The sequence below is a fragment of the Numenius arquata genome, chromosome 23 (assembly GCF_964106895.1).
Source record: "Numenius arquata chromosome 23, bNumArq3.hap1.1, whole genome shotgun sequence".
Lineage (NCBI taxonomy): Eukaryota > Metazoa > Chordata > Aves > Charadriiformes > Scolopacidae > Numenius > Numenius arquata.
The window spans coordinates 5,250,295-5,272,174 of record NC_133598.1 but is presented as its reverse complement, the minus strand read 5'-3'; the positions used below and the strand labels follow the sequence as shown (position 1 = coordinate 5,272,174).

Sequence of the window (21,880 nt, the reverse complement as noted above, 5' to 3'; positions counted from 1 at the left end):
TCCCATGAATCGCCCCCTTTGCTGCCGCCAGAGCTGGAGGCGATGGGACAGGGGCCGCTCGCCGCTTCGTCCCGTGAATTAGAGCATCAATGGACCCAGAGCCTCAGCTGCTTCAAACTGGCCCCCGTCCATGAGCTGCTCTTACGCTGTCTGGGATCCGGCCATCGGAGTAATTAGGAAAGCCGCATCGTTATCCGAGGCACGGTTTTCCAAGAGCAAATCCATCTGGGTTATTCCCGGCAGAGCCCGAGCTTGTCAACACAAGCTCGCCCAACGCGCCGTGCTCTGCCCCCTCCCGGGACGGCAAGCACTGGGTTTGGCTGTGGGAAAGGGGTTCGGAGAGAGCAAAAGAGCCAGTTTGGGAGTAAAATGGGGCTCTCACAGCGAAAAAGCGACGCTGAGAAGAGCGTTGCAGCCTCTTCGCTGGTTAAAAGCTGCTTCTTCCCCCCCCACACACCCCGCCCGCCCCCGGCACTTGACCCTCCAGCCTTCTCAAGCAAAGCAGAAAAGCTTAAAACCCAGTGAACTGAAAAGCAGAGCCTAAAGAAAGGCAGAAATTCCCCCAAAGCCCTTGAACAAGCGAAGCGGCCCCGCAGGGCAGGGAAGACGCTCATCAATCACAGCCCCATCCAGCCCCATGCACACACACACACCCCCCCCAAACACCCTCCGCCGGGATCCGGGACCTGCTGCCCGTGCGACCCCGTCCCCTCCTCGGGGACAAGGCTGGGCTGGAAGCGCAGGTGTCGAGGGGGAGATTTGCAGCTTTTTTTTGGCTGGATTTGTTGCTTTTCGACGGGGAGAAGGCAGCTGGAGGGTCAAGGGGTGAGCGGAGCTGCGGGGCTGGAGGGGGGGGGGCGATGGGGCACATGCAGTCGATGCAGTGTTTTCACTGGGGGTTCCAGACGGTGCCTTATTTCGGGGGGAGAAGCCAAGCGCAACCCCGGGCCATGTCTCAGCACGGGGGTCTGGGTTGAACACGCAAACCCATCTCAGCCAGACGCGTCTGCAGGACCCTGTGTTTCAACTCTAAAGGTTTCAGCTCTGGGCTGAGCCCCCCAATAATTAGGAGTCCCCGTCCCCCCCCACGAAGCCAAGTCACAGCTCAGTGATGGCAAAGGGCTGGAAAGGCTCAGATCAGCCTTCCCATCACTGCTGGGGCGGATGGGACACGAGGATCGGTGCCAGGATGGAAAGAAGGGGTTGAGAAGGCAAAGCCCCTGGGAAAACGCAGGGTCTCAGGCACACAGCGCCCCATGGGGACCCCTAAATGAAGAGACGAGGGCAGGAGTGGGGGCTGATGCTGCTCCAGCCCCACAGCACATAGAAATATCACTTAAAACCACACACGCAACGCCATGTGCGCTCACCTCCTATTTTTAAAGCACCTGCCCCATTTACCCCCTTCCTCCCGCACGTCCCCCCCCAGCCCACATCGAATCATTCAGGTTGGAAAAGACCCTTGGGACCATCGAGTCCAAATTGACCCCATCGAGGCCAAATCGCCCCCCACATCTGTCCCAAAATAAGCCCAAACCACCTGGCCCAGGCGCCTGGCTTTGGGCAACCCGATCCCCGGGACGGAAAGGGGCTCCCTTCCCAGCCCAATGGGACGGGGAAGGGAGGGGGGGGGCTGCGCTTGGCCAGCACCGGCCGCCCCCGGCTTGGACCTGACCCAGGCTGCTGATGGAGTGCGAGCCCTGGAAAAGCACCACGGAATACCTGCCCTCCCCCCTCCCCTCCACACGGGCTGCTAAAAAAAAAAACCCTACATTTTTAATTATTACGAGGAAATTTTGGGGTGTGTCCTGGTTTGAGCGACTTTCAGTAACTGTACTTTTCGGTAAGGTCTCTTCCAACGCTTGGGAAAATTGCATTTTCAGAAGACTCTAGTGTCTGAATTTGTGAAAATATTTACTTTATAGCCAGCTCTGGGATGTGGGTTTCAAGGTCTGGGTGTTTTCGAGCTCACCAGGTGCAGGGATGAGGAGGAAGGAGATCCGGGCACTTGACCCCCAGCTCCCAACAGGATTATTTCACACCATGAACGTCACATTCAAAACACCCTCCCTGCTTCCTTATCCCTTTTTTTTTTTTTTGTGTCAAAAAGACAAAATTTTCAATGGGGGAAAAACTCATCAATTATCCGGCCTGCTCTAGCATTAAAAAATATTAATCGTTAACATTATTCCACGGCTCCCAGACAGGGCTTATCCCCTCCGCAGCCAGCCCAGGGAAGCACAGAGGCACGGGAAGATGCGGAGGAGGACGGGGCCGAGGGGGGGGAAGGTTTGGCTAAAGCAGCTCTTATCTAGAGATGAGCTGGGGTGGGGGGAAACAGAGTTTTCGGAGGTGAGAGAAAAGAGAATTCCTGCCTGCACACGCTTGGGAAGAGGCATCTGAGAAGTTCAACTGTCTTCCTCCAAAATGCGCCTGAGAAATTAAGGTTTTTCTAGCAAAGCTGTGTTAATTCAAGGGGCCCGGCGGGGGCATCTCCTTCCTCCGCTGTTAGATACACACCAGCCGTCTTCCCAAACCTCTCCCTGCAAAGATCAGGTGTTTACAGCACATTCAAAACACGAGGTGAGATCCGGTCAAAAAAAAAAATTAAAAAAAAATCCCTTGACTCCAGCGGCTATGACTTAAATATCAGCCCAGAGGCCAGGCGGGGGAAAAGCAGCCCATCCTACCGCGGCAGAGCTGCCGACAGCCGCTCTTTTGGGGCCAAAGCGGAGCTTTGACCCTCCGAGATTTGCTGCTAAGAGGTTTTTTTCCCTCTTCTCGCAGCTCGAGCAGCAAACTGTAAAGATTTCGGCCTCTTCTCTGTCCGGACTAAAATAGCACAGAGGGCATTTTTTACGCCGAGATCTTTTTTTTTCTTTTTTTTTTTTTTTTTTTCCCCTCATCCTTTCAAAGGCACGCAAACAACTCGGTCCCAGCCAGAGGCATCGCATCGCAGCATTTTTTACTGATCATTTTAATTTCATCCAGCGCTGCCCCCGCTCCGAGAACCGGGGCAAGAAACCCTGACGGCTGCAAGCCGTGCAGTTTTCATGCCAATAGATTGTATCGTGTTTATATCGCCTTTTCCCAGTGATAGGACCACGATGTAAATACGGGACGTGACCCGGTAAGACGTTACTGGGATGTGAACCCTTTTCATCTCCAATTTATCATTTCAGATCAGCCCCGGAACCCCGGTGGCATCGCTGTTTGCTGAGCCCAGCAGAAATGAGCTGTTAATCTCCGTCCTGCTCCGAAGGAAGGAGATGCTGCTTGAGATGTGAACCGTCACCTCCACCAGCGATTCATCCAGCAGAACGCCCCGCATCGCCTGAACGGGCAGGATAAATGACTTTTTTTTTTTTTTTTCCCCCCCCTGAGGTTTGTGGTTTCGAGGCACCGGGGTTGTACCGGCCGCTCGCACATGCCCTGCTGTCCTATGGGAGGATTTGCAGGTGAAATTAAAGCCTTGCTTTGAGAAAGATCCTGCATCTACACCCAAAACGCAGGGAAGGGCAACGGCTCCAAGCCTCATCTCTGCACAAACACTCCTTTGGCACGGCTTTGTTTTCCCCAGGATTGTTTCTTTTCCCACAGAGATCCCAGTTGCCTCTCCGGTTATTTTTATGAAATGATATTCAGCCTCGGAGGGTGGGAAGGGAAATTGGAGCCACCCGTCCCCAGCAGGGGGGGGACCCGCTGGGCCCCTCGGGCTGGGGCTGAGCAACCTCAGGGACAGCAGCAGCAACACCCCTTTCCCAGTACCCCCAGACCAACCGGGACCCTCTTTTCCAACCCCTCCAGAGCAGAAGCAAGACTTTTCTCTCCCATTAGGCCTGAGTAAACCAAATGAGCCAACACAGAAAAACCCAAAGGAGACGGGAATGAAAAAAAAATCATCAAAACCCTCCCTAGCGCGGCAAAACAGGACACGCTCGTCCTTGCCGGGTCCCCAACTTTCCCAGGATAAACAGGATTTTTGCTTGCTGAACGGTGTTTTCAAAGTTTCCCAAATTATTCGGTTTTCACCCGCCATAAATAACGCCGTGATGTGGAAGGTGGTTTGGGGCAGCAGGTTTTGGGGTTCGCTGCTCTCGCATCCCTGGCAGTGGTGGGGGTACCCAGAAAGCCGGCGGTGCCCAGAGCGGCTCCCTGCTACCCTCTGCAGTCGCACGGCAGAAGGGCTCTCTCGGCTCCCAGCCTCCTCTGCCTCCCGCCTGGCCCCTGGCACAGGCAGGATTTACCCCCAGCCCTTCCCCAGAACATCCTCCTGCTCCCCGGGGAGGGGTGCGTACCCCACTTCACATCACCCCCCGATGCGGTCGTGCATCCCCACCCTGAGATATTGGGCTCCAGTTTCACCTAAACCCCCAGGTTTGCTCTGGTTTTGGGCAATGCCTTGCCAAACCATCTCCCCCAGCTCTTTAGGAAAACCCCGATACCTGCAGGTGTCCGCAAGAGAAAACGGAAGAGGGGGAGAACCTTTTAATTTGTTTCCCTACTTAAAAATCCAAACAGGCTCCCGCAGCCTTAGCCGAGAGGTCTCGGCACTTGGCAAACGCGCTGCGATTAGGTGTCACCTTTTGGGAATTATTCTTCTTCGTTCCTGGAAAAGGGAGGGGAAATACCTGTGTGCACGGCTGGGAAGAGGGCGGAGAGCTGGGGCAGTGCAAGAAGCGGGACTGAGAGATAATTTTCCCAGGAGCAACATTATTTTATATTTTAGCATCCGACAAAGTAGCCTGATGTGTTCCAAAAGCAAAACCAAACCGCTTTTTGGAGGTACCCAGTCTACGAGCCCCAGCAAGAGGGATCCTACCTGGCTGGGGGGAGGGGGTCCAGCTGGATCCGGAGAAGGGCTGAGGGGATCCAGAGATGGGGCCAGGTCGGCTCCAAACCTCCCATCCGGCAGCTGGATTCGGATGCTGGTTTTAGGAGAACAGCTTGAGAGAGCTTGAACATCTCTATCGTATACATTCATAACAAAAAATGGAGCTGCGGTACGTACATGAACCACAGCAGACGCATGCACAGGGTGGTACTTTTGGGGGGGGAATCTGCTTGTTTTGCACCTGCAGCAGAGGATGAAGCAAGATGCAGCCGACGGGCACCCAGGAACCTGCCTTCCCCCCCCCCCAGCTTTGCCACTGGACCCCTAAATTCAAATCAATCCAGAATAACTATATTTACCAGCCTGGAACAATCTTTTTTTCTACCTGCTAATGAAAGGCTCTGCGAAAGCAAAGTATAAATTAACCACTTTTCATATATTTCTGGGTGCCAACGGCATCCACCTTCTCCCTGGGAGCGCATCCCTCCCCGTCAGCCCAGCCGAGGAAGGCAGAGCACATCCAGCAGCTCCCGGAGAGGAGGCAGGAGCCGGAGCACTGAACCGTGGCTCGGTGGAGCCGAGCTGAAATCTCACCGCTGCAGCCAAATAACCTTGGGGTGTCGGGCTGCAAAAATAAAAAGGAGGATGGCAGCTGCTTTCCCAGAGTAACTGGGAGGGGGAAAGGGCTGCAGCAGGGGGATACGCAGCATCTTAGGCTGTATATCCCTCTTAATCAACACCTGAATTAATTATCTCCCTCTCCTTACAGCTGTCAGGCGTTTGAAGGCTTGGGTTCCCACCCTCTCTCTGCTCCCTTGCTTCTCTAAGTCTCTGCATAAACCAGTCTCCCTGACCTCCCGATCTCTGCTGTCTCTCCCAGAGCATCTTCACTCTCGGGGTTGGGGTTTTGTTGGGTTTTTGTGTTTTGTTTTGGGTTTGTTTTGTTTTTTTTTTTGGTCTTTTGGCATCACATTCTTGACAGCGCTGCTTTACATGCAGCTGCTCCAGCTTTGCGAGAGCAAACATCAGGAGTTTAGGGGGGCATGGGACCCGCCGGGCGGTTCTGGCATGCCTCATCTCTCCTCCTCCTCCACAGCACGAGACAACCCAGCTCTTTCCTTTTGGTGATGAACCTTCAAGACACCTGCAAAAGCCACCGGGACCCCTCGGCACGTGTCCCCCGTGTAGTTAAGCTGCCTCCGCTGCCTGTGGATGCTTGTGGCGTGTCACCAGAGCCACAGCTCACTGCAAAACCTTCTTCCTTGCCATTGCTGCTGCCAAAAACCAGCCTCTTCCCCCCCCACCCCCGCCCTCGCATCTCACCTCGGGTCACTGCAATCTTTCTGCTTAAAAGCATATTCCCCCTTTCCTGGCCTTTTTTGTCTTTCTGATCTCCTTCCAGCCTTAATTCTGCCGAGGTCCATAACGCCTGGTGAAAAACACGCTTCCAAAACCAAGATCCGTCATTAGAAAGCTGCCTTGGTAAACGGGAGGTGCTTCCCAGAGCCTCCCCCCTCCCCATTTCACTCCCTCCCGGTGCTCAGCATCCTGTGATTTCTCGGCAGAGCTGAGAAATCTCCTCAGCTCCCCTCCCAGCACCCCCAGTCTGAACCCATCTTCCCAGCACAGGGTCCCACTAGAGGGCAATAGAAACCCAGGAAAAGCAGAGCTGGGCCGAGCAGAGCAGGGGAGAAAGGGCCTGGCAGCACCGCCAAGGCTTCCTTCAATTTATCTTGCAGATAAATCACGCCTTAAAAAAAAAATAAAAAAATCTCAGCTGCTCCCCTGTATCCCGGGTCCCTTCCCCCGGGGGGGGGGGGGGTGTGTGGTATGGGGGGGGCGAGCATCGGCACCGGGCGAGAGGCTGCATCCTCCTTCCCCCCAAAACCATCCCCTGCTCGCTGCAATGGCAAGAACATCCCTCCCAGAGAGCTGGATCCCCTTGACCTGGGGAAAAAAAAAAAAAAAAAAAGAGGCTTCCCAAAGCTCTAGAAACATGTGGGTAACGTTTGATTTTGGAAATCTGCACAACCTGAAAGTATATTTTTTACGGCAGCCCCCGGAGCCCCAGCTGGGGTGGCCAGACTGTCGTGCTGGGGGTTGCACAACCAAAGGAAGATGGAAAAGCCCCGTCACTCCCCATGTAATTGCACCCCAGGAGCGTCGCCCTCGCAAAGGACAACGAAGAAGGAGCAACGTTGGCCACCAGATATTTCTCTATTGGCAAAACCCAGCAGAAATAAACTTGGAAAACCCATTTTTGGCCCCCACAAGCTGGAGCTGTGGCTTCAGAGCAGCTGAGCAAAGCTGGGACCAAAACCTCGGCACCAACTCACCCATCCTCATCGGCAGCACATGGAGAGGCCAAGACACCCCTTCCGACCCCACCACCATTCCAGCTTGGACCCTCCTGGGGAAAAAGCAGCAGGGACAAAGACTTTTCTTTCGATGTGCTGAAAGCAGCACCCAACCTTTCCATCACCTCCTCCCACCCCGATCCCATCCAATTTTACAGCACCCGGAACGTATTTGCCAGTGTTTAAAAGGAAACCTGTCCCTCAGTGCTGGCCCAGGACTCGCCTGGGTGGTTTTATTTCCACCGTCGAGGCCCCATTTCTGCAGGGGAGGTGCAGGAGCCCACTTTTACTGAATGGGCCCCTCAGATGGACCACGTGCACTGGGACGTGTCCTCGGGCTGGACTGGGGGAGACACCCCCATGGCCGCCCCGGGAAGGGGAGAGCGCCAGCCCCGTTCTCACCACGCACGGGCTATTTAAGTAGCTCCAGAGGGAGCCATCGCAGCACAAGATGAGCTAGAGCAGCTCCTAAATCAGTCCTTCTTTATGCCACTCCAGTCCCCAGCTCCCTCCAAACACCAGGAAACCCAGAAAGTCACATTAAATCATTTTTATCCCTTGTTCTTCCTCCTCGTCCTGAGCCACGCTGACCTCAGCTCAAGCCTCCCTGAGTCACGAGGAGCCGAATCGGAACCGCGGAGCTGCTCCCCAAAAGCATTTCGCCACCCAGAACCAGTGTGGGAATAGGTGGGACACATCCAGGATGGCAGGGAGGGGGGGTGGTGGCGTGGACCCGAGCCCACGTTCCATCAAGGCTGTGCAGGGGATGCAGCGCTCAGAGTGATTGAAAAGCAGGTGACGGCACAGGCATTTGGAAGTTTTATGAAGATCTTTTATCGAAATCACAGTAGTTAGGGACGTGCAGCCTATTAAAGGTATCCAGCACACCGCTGGGGCCAGGACAGCGTTAGTGCCGCCGTATATCCTCTAACACTGTGTTCCTTCTGGTTTTAGGAGGCCCCAGGGTCCTTCCAGCACCACTCTTGGATGAATATTCTGGAGCTTAATAGCCCTGGCTACCAGGAAGCTTTTTTTTAAGGGATTCATCACTCCTTTGCTCTCTTTGGCACAGGTCAGCTGGGGGAACCAGGCTCACCAGGCTCCTCTCGCCCTCCGTTGGCATTAAGGAGGTGGCTTGTCTTCCCGTGCCCCAAAATGCCACCACTCCAGGGGAGCAAGTGCCATCAACACCGAGCAGGTGACTCGATAGCGGGTAAAAAGCCATTCAAGCCCCAGGTAACTCCCGTGGCATCCGTCCAGGGTGGTAATTCCGACCCGATTCAGATTTCCAGCAAACCCAGGAGGCAACAGGCAGCGGGCACCTCGGGTGCAGGCAGCAGCCACCCCACCGATTTGTCACCCACCTTCCTGCCCTCCACAAAAACTGCAAAGAGAACCCTCCCTGTCCAGATCCCAGCACCACAATCGCAGCCGAAAGCTGGACCAGTTTGCTGTGCAGATGGGAGTGCTAGCGGGGCTTTCGGCGAGAGCATCCTGCCTCTCACAACCTGCTCTTCCCCCCGTAGTTTGTTCATCTTTAGCGTCGCTGCAAGACCTTTGGCTTTCCAAAGCAGCTCAGGAAAAGGGGCGGGGGGGATACAAAAAGGATACAGCAAGGACGGGGAATTGATGTAAAGAAGAAGAATCGTCGCCTAGGGGCTGAGAAAATACCGGGTTTAATTCCAGTCCTGTCCCTGGGAGGCTGCTTCCCGGTACCGCAAGATGGGGAAAGGACAACTGTTGCCTTCAGTGGGACAAAACCCATCAGGAGGAAATCTGTCTTTCTGTAACAGCAAACCAGTGGCTTCTGTGTCCTTCTTAAGCTCAGTGCTGCCGGTTGTGCCTCTACTTCTGAGATAATACAAAACTCAAACTGCCTGAACAGGAACAGGATCTGCATTTCCTTGTTCCTTTTACGATTTCCCAAGTCAAAGAGGAGCAGAGCCCCGACACGGCGACCATTTGCCACCCCCGGCTCTGCCCTGCAGAGGGAAGGGCAGAACGTTATTGCCCGGGCGTGCACACGTACGCCTGTAACACAAAATCACAAAAAAAAAATTCGAAATAAACTCCCTACCCGGCCTGTACCTTTTGCAAAGGAGATGCCGGACCCTCCGGGGGGAGGGGAGGGAAAAGCTCCACATCCCTTTTGAGCAGGTAGAAGGGGCCACACGCAGACCCCAGGATCAAAAGATGCTGGAAATATTACAATTCTCTCTGGTTTTAATGATTTTAAGGGTGGGGAGGGAAAGGAGACTGCACAGCCACAGGGTCACACGATGCGGGGGGGGGGGGGAGCAGCGCTACAGCAGCCAGTCTTAGAGAAACAGAAATTAAACCTCCCCAATAAATCCAGGCCCAAAGAGTCTCCTTGTCCATCCCCTCCCAAAGGGCAGAGCCGCCCCGTACGGTGCCCACCCCCCCCTTCATCATACCCGCAGCCTCCCCGGGGTGGGGGGCACTGGTGGAAGAAGAAACCTTTTGCCTTTTCCTGGTGGTGGGACTGGGGGGAACGGGATGGGGAAGAGCCGAGCCCCAGGGCAGAGGGTAATGCCACAATCCTGCCTGTTCCCCCGGTGCAGGATAAAGCGGTTTCTAAGGAGAGAGGCAGGGACCCCAGTGGGTCCCCCCAGTTGCGTGTGTCCCCCCCTCCTCGTTTGCTCCTTTCCTGTCAATTCTCCACTCCCAGCCCGGGATGCTCCTCACCGGGGAGCGATGGGGACTCTTTTGCACGACGGCTCCCCAGCCCTCTCCTCGGGTGCACCCACCCTACCAGAGCCAGATGGGCCCCCCCCCGGACCCCCCACCGGCTCCGGGGGGGACCATTCCCACGCATCCCTGGAGCTGGTTTGCCTGGGCTGCAGGCAGCAAAGGGTTACGCTCGGAGGTGCCGCTCTGCTCCCAGGACCTGGCAGGGGAGGGAGGGAGCGAGGAGGGGATGGAGCGGAGTTTCATTGAGTCTCCAACAAGGCAGCGAGGAGCAGGCAGGGGAACAGGCAGGGGAACAGGCAGAGGAACAGGCAGAGGAACAGGCAGCAGGTGAAGCCGCCTCCCGGACCGGCACAACGGGGTGGGAGCTGCCGGAGCCACCATGGGCCGGGGGGTGGCCCTAGGAACCGGCTTATAAAGGGGGACACCCCCCCTTCCCCTCCCTGACGTCCCTCGCTTAAAAAGAAGGGAGGGAAAGGAAAGAAAATAAAAAATCAAAATCAAAATTAAAATCTTCCTCCTTCCCCCCCCCCCGCCCGAGCCTCTCCAAATTTGCGATAACGGCGAAGGCGGGCGGCACCGGCTGGAAAATGCATCTCCCCCGGAGCTGCATCGTCCTCCTCATCCAGGGGAGCATCTCTCTGCTGGTGAGCGCTGGGGATGGGGATGGGGAAGGGGGAGGCTAAGGGGGGGGGGGTCGCGTAGCCAAAGGGACAGAGGGAGTCGGCAGCCAGGAATATTTCCCCGAGCAATTTACCTCCTCCCCAATTCCATTCCCACACCCCCACACCCCCCCCCGCACCCCATCCCCGGAAAAAACAAGCGTCGCAAAAGTTCTGTTATTTTGCAGCGGGTGGGCAGTGGGGGGCTCGCAGGCAGGGCTGGTGCTAAAGGTACCCTAAAAATCTGCAGCCCCACCTTCCCCGGCAGAGCAGTCCTGGTAGAGCTGCTGGGGGCATCTCTCCCGCACCCCCCGGGCTGGGGCAGAGCTCGGGCACAGCACCCCCCCCGGCTGACCTCCCCCTCGGGTCCCCCCTCTGCCAGGCGAGCCCTTTGCACCCCAAGGACCACGGCTGGTAGCCCAGCACTGAGGACGATGGGGCTGCAGCATCCGCCTCCCCCCAGGAACCCTCCCAGCCCACTGGGTGCCCACCACCTGGCTGCAAGGCAGCCCCCCAACCACCATCTGTGCTTATTTTTGGGTCCACAGGCCCCCGCCTGTGCTTATTTTGGGGTCCAGGGCGGGTTGGAGGCAGAGCCCCCATGGCAGCAGGAGGAGAGTTTCCAGAGGAGCCTGTCCATGGCTGTTAGAGGCGAAGGGCATCTCCCCGGGGTGAGAACTCACCTCTGAGCTTTGCTGTCCCCCGTCCTGCCCCGCTGCTCCCAGCTCCCTCTTGCCACTGGACCACGGCACAGTTTGGGGTCAGAAGAGGGGTCCATGGGCCGTGCTGTACGCAGAGAGACCAGTACAAAGGCCATGAACTGGGCATCCCCCCTCCCCATAGCACCCTCTCCCCGCTATCTGCAGAGATGCCCCGGGTGCAAGTGCTCTGACTTGAGGGAGTTGCCCTGCCAGGCGGCACCATCAGTGAGGAGAAAGCACCCATCCCAGCTCGTTTCACCCATTCCCTGAGCAACCATGAGAGAACGAGAGCAGGGAAAAATTGCTTGGCAGAAGCGAAATATGGACTACGGGGAGGAGCGGAGAGGAGAGGCGAGAGAAAAGGGAAATAAGGAAAGCAAGGATGGGAAAGAGGATGGCTGGGTCATATCTGGAGAAGTGGGGTGGCTCTGGAGAGCGAGACTGGACAAGGGGGGCACCCATCACCCATCTCTCACTCCCCACCATCGCTATGTTCAGGTGATCTGTGGCCAAGAAGAACCAGGGAAAGGCTCAGAGCAACGTGAACCCAAGACCCAGGAGAGAGCTCAAGCGCAGAAGATGAGAGGGCTGCTCTCTCCAAAGTCCCTGTTAACTCCAACCTCACTGCAGAACACGACCCTCCTGGAGCTGGTGAGCAGCTCACGGGAGTTATGGGATATCCTGGACAACCTGTCCGAGCGGGACCACGCTCCACACCCCAGAGGACAGAGGGACTTGGGGCCAGCCTCGGGCAAGCTTAAAAAAATTTTTGGCTGGGGAGATTTCTATTCCAATATCAAGACGGTGAAGTTGAACCTCTTGATCACCGGGAAGGTGGTCGATCACGGCAACGGCACAGTCAACGTCTTCTTCCGACACAACTCAACCGGGCAAGGGAACATCTCTGTCAGCCTCGTCCCCCCCACCAAGGCGGTGGAGTTTGACCTGGAGCAACAGATCTTCATCGAGGCCAAAGAATCCAAAATCTTCAACTGCCGCGTGGAGTACGAGAAAGTGGATCGTGCCAAGAAGACCACCCTCTGCACTTACGACCCATCTAAGACCTGCTACCACGAGCACACCCAGAGTCACGTCTCCTGGGTCTGCTCGAAACCCTTCAAAGTCATCTGCATCTACATCACCTTCTACAGCACAGACTACAGGCTGGTGCAGAAAGTGTGTCCCGACTACAACTATCACAGCGACGTACCCTACTACCCCTCGGGATGAGGCGCTCTGCCCGTCGCAGGATGCCCCGGTGACGAGCGGGTGCTGGGGGGGGGGGGGACACAAAGAGGGGGGGGGGAGGGAACAGGGAAGGTTTTGTAAGCTGGGGGGGAGCGCGGCGGTCCCTAGAAACCAGGAGCGAGGAAGGAAGAGGAGGATTTTTCCATTTTCCCCAAAAGCTCCCATGTTCAAGAGGAGGAATTGGAGGCTGTGGGGTACCGGCATCGCTAAACCTGGATCTGTGGTCTTTGGAGACTGGGATGTGAAGGCAGGGGCAGAATTTGGGATACAGAAAATAGGACATAAAGACACAGTCAGGACTTGGGTTTCTCAGCGCAATAATGGATTTGCCTGGATTCGGGCCACATGGTCACCTAAAACCTGAAAAGGTTGGTGACCAGGCAAAGAAGGCTCCAGCAGGATTGCACAGCCTGGGGCACAGGGAAGATCTCAGGTGGGAAAAAAGGCACCTGATGCCTTCCATGGCTGTAAGATGTCCATGGGCAGCCACATCCTCTCCCCCATGTCCGAGTTCTGCAGCAGTGGGAGCTGGAGCCGAGTTTTCCCACCATGGGATGCCAAGGGCTACCAGGATGGAAGTGGGGATCCGGGATGGGTGGGAGGGACCTTCCCGGGGTGCCACCCCCCCCACCACAGCTCACACCGGGCACAGCGAGGGGTTTCAGGGACTCGAAACTGTGGATCCGTCGGTAGAGAAATCCTGGTGGAATCTGTCCAATCTGCTGACACAATGTATGATTCATGTGTTTCCCCTGACACGCTGTGATTCATGCGTTTTCCCCTTCATCTCCTCCCTGCTCCGGCTCCCCAGCACCCATTCCCACCCTCGCCCCGGCCACAATTTGGCTCCGAGCGCCGCCGTTCCCCGGTGCAAAGGTGCGTGCCTGCGTCCGTACGTGTGTGTGTGTGTGTGAAGTGGAGCTCTGACTGTAGCGTTTCATTTACTTCGAAGGAAAAAAGGGAAAAAAACAAAACAAAACAAAAAAGCCAAACCCCAACTAAAACCACAAGAAGGCTGTCCTTGAAAGAATAAAGTTTTCACGGTGGCACGGAGGCAGGTCAAGTGTTTTCACTGAAAGCAATCTCAGGCTCCTCAGGGGAGAAGGAAAATAAACCTGGGATTGTGGATGAGGCTCCGTTCAGATGCATCTGAGTTTTCCCCTTCTAGTATCTGGGCGGCGGGTCCAGCTTCGGGGTCTGCTGGGACTCGGACAACCCAGACGCTCGGTTGCTATTGCTCGTGCACAGGCTCATTCTGCCCCACGGATGGGAATTCCCAACTTCCTCCCCTTCCCCACACATCTGAACTTTAAGCTCCCGGACACATTTATGCGGACACATTCCCTTCTATAAAAAAGACCCCCCGAAAAATATCAGCACACACACACACACACACACACACCCCAGCCCTTCGTTTTGCCCCAAAACTCCCTATATCCAGGGCACTGGGGCAGCTCCAAAAGAAAACACCGACAGAGTTAGGGGGCAGGTATTGCCACCATAACGGGTTTTATCCTTCAGCCTCCACAAGTCACATTCCTTCTCTGCAGCCTGGAGGGAGGGGGGTTTTGCCTCCCGGCTCCTGGCGAAGTTTCACGAGATGCACTTTTACATCGAGAGAGAGAGAGACACGCCGGTTCCAAAACGCATCGAGCAAAGAAAGCCTTTTAGTGCAAATAATCAATGAGAAGACTTCTACTCCCAGAACAGAAAGTTTAAAAAGGCTTTGAGAGCCCGGTTTTAGAAAATAACAGGAGCAATATTTGATGGGGGGGGGGGGGGGGAACCCTACCAGCAGTGCTCTCACAAATGTATGTTCCCTGAGGGTTCACGCTTGCTTTAAGGAAAGTGCACAAAAAACGGAGTTAAACCCCCTTTCCGCCAGCACGGACAAACCAAACAAAAGCGGGGCCGCGCACAAAAGTTGCTCATTTGGAGAAATTTCAGACAATTGCCATTTGAAGAAACAGAGCAGACAGCGGGGAGCGGAGCACCAGGCTCAAAGGATGCACCATTGTCAAAAGTGATGTGGCAGCCGCAGTTACTAGGAGACCAGGACGGGCCATTATTCGGGCTCCAGAGAAGAGGATTCCTGCTAGCGGAGTCACAACCCGTGCTCAGGAAAAGAAAAAAAAAAAAAAAGAAGGATTTCTCTGAGCTGGAGGGCAAACAATACAAGATGAGAAAAAAAAAAAAATATCCCCACACCCTAAATCCCCCAGCCCTTAACCCCCCCCCCCCCCGCTAGAATGAGATGCAAGGGACAGCCTTCAACTCCTTTGGGAAAATTCAGAATCCTAGAATTTCCCTCGTTGGAGACGAAATCAAGCTGTACTCGAATGCATTTGGCTTATAGCCCCCGATTATTCGCTTTGTGGGGTGTTGCTCACGCCGCAGAGGTCGCCCACGGAGTCGTTAAATCCCTGCCCCTGCCTCGGCTGAGATATCACACAAGGAACCAAGGTTTAATTTCTTTCCCCATTAGTAGATGGACATAAAATAGATTCGGGGGTGGGGAGAGCCTCGTATTTATCCAAATGAAATTCCGCAAGTTGCAAACTTCATGGCAAATGAAGCGGCCCGTAATGACTGTGGGAAGCAGACTTCAAAAATGCGCCGTGACACCAGGGTTCAGCAAAGTGCCGCAGAAGTGTTCGCAGGCATTTCTGCAATTAGAGCCTATCTCCATTTATAAAATGCAGCCCCTTATCATCTTTGATAACTTGGTCCACAGCCGATCCCTTTGTCTCCAAAGCAGGAAAAGCCCCGATGGGAACTACTTACCGCTGTCATCTACAACTACACAGTGAATGTTCTCCATCTCCAGTAATTAGCTCTCTTTAGTTTGTTAATACTTTTTCCCCTCTTCCCCACAAAATCCTCCTAATTTAAATTTCATGAGTCTCCCAGCCCAGCTAACCTGTGCCTCTGCACATTTAGAAACTGGCTTCCCAGAACAGCCTGCTCCACCCTCCCACCAAAGTCAATCAGCAGCTCCCTCTCCCCCCCCGGCCATTAATTGCACTCATTAGAGCTGGCGGGGACCAGGTGGATCTGGGCTCCCCAGCATCAGGATTAGATGAGTCAGGAAAAAAAGCCAAAACAGGAGCCGATGGATTTGCTGTGGGAATACAACCAGACCAGCATCTCCCAGTCCCAACACCGCTCTCTCCATCCCAGGGTGGTGGCTCCCACCAGTTCTGCCTCCTCCAGCTTGAAGGAGTGAAGTGAGGAGACTTCCACCGTCTTCTTTTAAATGCTGTTTGATATTGGAGTAATTCTTAACACTGTTAATTTTGCCCTATATCGTAAAAAATAACTCTAATCAACCTCAAATAAACCTCAATCCATCTCTCTGGAAGACACCGGGACCTCTTCTCCCTTTGTAATCTCCCAGTCAATCAGACATCGTTTTTCTCCAGTTTCCTATTTCCCATATCCCCAAAAAAACCAGCAGTGGCCTCAGATTCAAATGAGACTCTTGTGGCCAGCTCTCACCTCCAAAATGTGCTAATGCACATTACGCCAGGATTTCGGAAAGGACAAATCTCACAGGAAGGTACAATTTAACGCAAGGATCAGAGAATTGTCTAGGTTGGAAGGGACCTTTGAGATCATCTAGTCCAAGTATGTGCCAAGGATGGCACAACTGGATCCTTCTCCCCGCCACGACAGCTTCAAGGCATCAATTTTCCATAACTTGGGGTCAGGCAGGTTGGTTTTTTTCCCCAAACGTAAACATTTTTAGCAGGTTCCAGCCAGACGCCCAAGATCTCCATCAAGAAGGAAGTTTCTTCATTAAAAGCTTCTGTACAAATTCACCAGCAACAAAAGGTCATTGTCACAAGAGCCCGACTTGACGTGAGAACTTCTTTACCTCGCGGAGCTGCCAAGCTTTGAGGTTTTCACTAGAATTTGGCAATATTTGGAGGAGTTCTCAGAGCGGCGGCTCTTGAAGCCACTTGGTTACTCAAGAACTTCAGCTTCCCGAAAAACAAACAATTGGTTTCATCACCAAAAAAAAGAAAACAAACCAAAAAAAAGACCCCAAGGAAAGGGGATTTCTAAAGGCTTAGATGTCCCAATACTAATAGAGAACCCTCAATTTGTGTTAGATCTCATGATTTCTACAAGCTGGCTTTACGATCCATCTCAGGTTTTATTTTACCAAGTTTTAAGGCTGATGATACCAAAGTTCCTGCAGCTGGGTGGGCGGATGATGCGTCGCTTGGAGGGCACTGGAACCTCAAAGCATTTACATTTCTGTCGCTCCTGGGTTTTGCCTCCCCCTACAAGGCTCCAGCACGACCCCCCAGGTCTCCAGGGACATCGGGGCTCCCGTCACATCCCTCATTGGGACAAGCCTGGCTTTTTTGTTCCTAAACCAAACCGCCGAGGTCCAGCCCCGCGGAGGGAACCCTGACCTAAGTGCTTTCACAACACAAATAACACACATTTTATGGTTTCATGCCCAAACTACCAAATGGCTAATAGAGAGCCCTTGTGAGGGCTGCTGCGTACGCGCAATGCTGCGTCTTTACAGGGATGATTAGACTTTAATGAGGTCTAGTGAGTCAGCCAAGCCTTTATGCCTGTAATCCCCCATTTCAATAGCCATAGGTAGCTCCTGGATGCATTAACGGTGCCGGTTCTCCCGCTCTTCTGGGTGCGTAAAAAGCAACTTTGGATGCGATTTTGTTTTTACGAAATTTTGTTTTGGTGCCAGGCCAATGGGTGCCCGGGGTCCCCCCCCCCTCCAGCCCCCCTGCATCCCTTGGGGGTTTCAGACCTAAATTCTGCTCCTTTCGAATCCCCTTGAAGTCTCTTCGCCGCTGCTCTGTCTCTTCTCTCCTTCGCTAAGGGAAGAGCGGCTCCTCTTCCCAGAGCTGGTTTCGCGGTGCCGACGCAAGCTGCGCAAAGCTGCGACACATCTCCTTCTCCAAACGGTTCGAGAATCTTAATTCCTGGGCATAAATCCTGGTGGTGCTATTGGTTTGGGTTTTTTGGTTTTTTTTGTTTTTTTTTTTCCCCTGATAAACTTAACCAAGTTATTCCAGGCCTTTGTCTAGTCTGCCTTATCTCCCTTATAAAGATTATATTCATTTGCCTTCTGGGGATGGAGCGAGACTGCACGACCGTCAGGCACTCTGGAAATCCTCCGCTGAAAGGGGAGGCAAGCAGAAATGATTATTCATGAAATCCCCAGTGTTATGACTTGTTATTACACGCAGTCGCCTAAAAATGCAAGTGGGCTGAATGCATCACGTATTTGATCTAAGAATTATTACAGTTTTGCCAATTAGACCCAGAACCCAAATACAACCGCTCCCCTCCTCCTCCTCCTCCTCCTCCTCCCGCTCCCCTGCCAGAGCTTAGCACCAGCTGCCGTTTCATAAACACCAACATTTCCCCCTCTTCCTGCGCTTTCAACAAACTCCAAAAGCAGCAGGTCTCTGATTGTTTTCCCTCCAATTAATGGCAGAGTGCACGGCTCTCCCGGAAAGAAGCTCCAACGTCTCAAGTCGCATCACGGCAACAACCGCTCTCGCCCGAGAGGGAGCCGTGCCCAGGGGGTGGGTGAGAAAAAAAAACACCACCACCACCACCACCCCCCTCCAAAAAATCCTCACCCACCTGAGAGCATCCTACACAACTCCGGCCGGAGGGATGGGGCTCGAGGGTTGAGCAAGCGGGTTGCTTTGCTGTGTGGTGCACCGGTGGCAGGAGGGCACCCAGCCAAGCGCCGCGGGGATGGGGCAATCTGCTCCCTTAGGGGAGCCGGGCTCGTACACGCTGTTCTGCAGAACAAGCCCTGAACCTCCTGGTGGGAAAGGAAGGATTTACTTTTGCCTGAGAGGTTTTCCAGACCTACCAGAGCACCCATCTGTTACCCACATGTCTTATTTGCTAAAGGCTTGTGCCCAAAGAGGAGGAGGAGGAGGAGGAGGAGGAGGAGGGGGGAGATGGGATGCAGTAACCCCTTCTCCTCCAGTCCCCTAAGGTCACCGCTCACGGCGTGGTTGGCTCTTTGCCACGTTGGAGCATCTCTGTCACCATCCGGATGGTGGTGAAGGTTTCCTCTCCTCTCTTGCCAGATCACAAAGAGACGAAAAGAGCTGAGTAAAAGAATAGTGGTTTTTTTTTTTAAAAAAATAGAAATATTCCTATTTAAGTGCTGTACGGATAGTTCAGACTTATTTGGGTTGCACAGAATCATCCGAGAGCCTTGGGGTGGGAGGGTGGTCTGGCTCCATGCGTGCACAGGAGCAGTGCTGAATTAGCCATTTTTTTCCCCCCAAAGAGCCCTTCCCCGCGCCCCCGGGGACAGGCAGAGCTGGGCCAGTCGCTGTCACAGCCCTGAGGTTTGCACACACAGGAGGAGCCCTCTCCAGGAGTGGGGCCGGGGATGAACGAGCACCGAAGGCTGCAAGGAAAAATCTGGGCGAGACGGAGCCGAGCAGATCGCGGAGGAGAACAGCGTCTGCCTGATGCTCACGCACAGACGGTCCCAAATGCCTGAACAAAAGGGACGGGGGAGAGGGGAGGAAGAGATTTTAGGGGAACGTTGGTCCAAATCCACTTCGGATGTGGGTCACGGCGGAGCTGCCCGAGCTCCCTCTGTGTTGTCCACCCCTGTCCTCTCCCTTCAGCGCTCACACAGCTTTGCGAACCGCCACCTGCCTTCTAAAAATAAAAGAAAATAAACCAAAAGGGAACAGACACACCAAAACCCACCCGGGCACAAAGCAAAGCCGAACAAAACCACCTCCAAAGCCAGCCCTCGCCTCCTGCCAAGCCTTTCGGCGAGGCTCGGCGGCTCCGTTTCCAGCTGAACTGGCATCTGGCTGCTGGCGACGGTCTGCGCCGCTCCGTGGGTGTCTGCGGGAGACGGGCAAGTCCCCCCCGGGGACTCAGTGGCCACCTCGGTTCACTGACAGTGGCCACCGCTGTCGGTGCTCGCTAGATCGTTACAGCGGCATCCGCCGGCGCTTCAGCAGGTGAAATAAAGGGAGAGGGGGAAGTTGTTACGAGGGGTGGAAAACGCAAAAGAGAACGAGAATTCAGACCTAAAAAAAAACAAAAACCAAAAAAGAAAAGGCTGTCAAGAGGCAGCAAGAGGAGGACAGGAATGGAGAACTTGTCCAGCTCTTTCAAATCCCACCAGACCCTCATTCCTCTGCAGAGAATTCCCATCTCAATCCGCTTCAAACCCCCACACCTGCTTGCACTAAAAAAATATGCTAAATAATTCAGTTTTCACTCGTGTGCTCTCGAGCCGCAGATTCCTCCCGGCTCCTGTAGCTTTGTGCGGTATTTTAGGGAGAAGGTACAACTCGGAAGGGAGGTCGGCCCATATTCCACCCCCCTCAACGCTCCGGGACGGCAGAGCTCTGGTTTCTGGAGCCCGTTGTCAGCGCGGTGGCTGCGACACAGGGAGACTAGAGCTGTGCCATGTAGAGGATAAAGGCAGGGAAAAGGGAGGGCTGGTGTGTTTTTCCACCTGCCAGGCTTTTCTGATCTGTGGCAGATGTCTCTCCGCTTTCAAACTGCATCAAGAAGCGTCCGCTTTCATCTAGCCTCCTCATTGGGAAATTTTCCCATAAGGGGGGAAAAAAAAAAAAAAAAATGAAATTATCTATCTGCTGCGGTCTACTCAAAGCATCGCGCCGTCAAGGACGCACGTCTCCATCTTCGGCATTTGTCTCTAGGACTTTATCCTGCACCGGCAGGTCTCCTGCTCCCCCCACTTCTCCCAATCCTTCTGGAAGACCCACGGCCTCACACCTGCCCTGGTCCCCCCCAATGCACTGGGAAGACCATGGGGTGATCCCCGATGGCGTGTGGTCCTCCTGAAAGCCCCTCATGCAGTCAACTGGGACACAAACTACCACCTGTGTTACCTCGCAAACCCTACATCAGTGAAAATTCCTTTATGAGCAGCAAAAAAAATAAATATCCAGTTTTCTTGCTCCAAAACAGACCGGGGGCAAAGGATGCCCAGGAGCAAGTTGTCACAGGTGGGATGCAGTTGCCTTAGTCCCTGCCGTCACCCTCCACAGTCCCGGAATCACTGAATTGTCAGAGTTGGAAGGGACCTCTAGGGATCCTCTAGCCCAACTCCCCTGCTGAAGCAGGGTTGCCCAGAGCACATCACTCAGGGCTGCATCCAGGCAGGGCTTGAAGATCTCCAGAGAAGGGGACTCCACACCCTCCCTGGGCAGCCTGTTCCAGGGCTCTGGCACCCTCACCAGAAAGGAGTTTTTCCTCATATTTGAATGGAGCTTCCCATGTTCCAGCTTGTGCCCGTTGCCCCTCGTCCTATTGCTGGAAACCACTGAACAGAGTCCGGCTCCATCCTCCTTCAACCCACCCTTCAGGTACTTGTAACCATAGATAAGGTCTCCCCTCAGCCTTCTCTTCTCCAGGCTAAAGAGCCCCAGCTCTCTCAGCCTTTCCTCGTTAGGGAGATGCTCCAATTCTTCAGTCATCTTTGTTGCCCTACGTTGGACTCTCTCCAGTAGTTCCCTGTCTCTCTTGAACTGGGGAGCCCAGAACTGGACACGCTATTCCAGTTGTGGCCTCACCAGTGCAGAGCAGAGGGGGAGAATGACCTCCCTCGACCTACTGGCCACACTCTTCCCTATGCAGCCCAGGATCCCATTGGCCCTCTTGGCAACAAGGGCACATTGCTGGCTCATGGAAAGCTTGCTATCCACCAGGACTCCCAGATCCTTCTCCTCAGTAGTGCTTTCCAGAAGATCCACCCCTAACCTATATTGGTGCCTGGGGTTCTTCCTCCCCAGGTGCAGGACCCTACACTTGCCCTTGTTGAACCTACCTCCTCTCCCTGTCTCCATGTCACATCTCCATCCAAACCACACGTATTGGGAACCTGCTTTCATGCAGCTTCACAAGACTGAAGCTACTGGTGGAAACGTAGAAAGACAATTATAAACTAAATGAGAATTTTAGCAGGTTCCTTGGCAGAAACCATCTCCTGGGAAGGGGCCTGCTCAGTGCTATGGGCAAAGCACCCCAAACGAGAGGGAAAGCCTTAGTTTTCCAGCATAGGGGCTCTTAAATTTTACATCTTGTTCAGAAAACTACAATCCCAACAACAAACCCGGTGAAGATACGGCATCTATAAGGAGACTCCTCAATGGACTCCACGCACGCATGTGGGACTGATGGTGAAATAATGAAGCGAGGACAGCCCACGGTGGAGCAGCCCAGGAGCCCACTGTGTCCGCAAATCAGTTCGAGGATAGGCTGGGGCTTTATAAACCTTTTGAAATCGCAGCCTGAAGACATGGACTTTTAACTACTATCTTCTCTCTTCTTGCCTCCAATACTAGACCTCGTCCCACT

At 54.2% G+C, this 21,880-nt stretch overlaps 1 protein-coding gene across 1 annotated transcript; it reads left to right on the top strand.

Annotated features, from left to right (window-relative positions):
• The first annotated feature begins 10,490 nt into the window (after positions 1–10,490).
• On the top strand, positions 10,491–12,493 carry NXPH3 (neurexophilin 3). Its single transcript, XM_074162889.1, has 2 exons — positions 10,491–10,547; positions 11,762–12,493. The coding sequence occupies exons 1-2, from the start codon at positions 10,491–10,493 to the stop codon at positions 12,491–12,493; spliced, it is 789 nt and encodes a 262-aa protein (XP_074018990.1).
• The last annotated feature ends 9,387 nt before the right edge of the window (positions 12,494–21,880 follow it).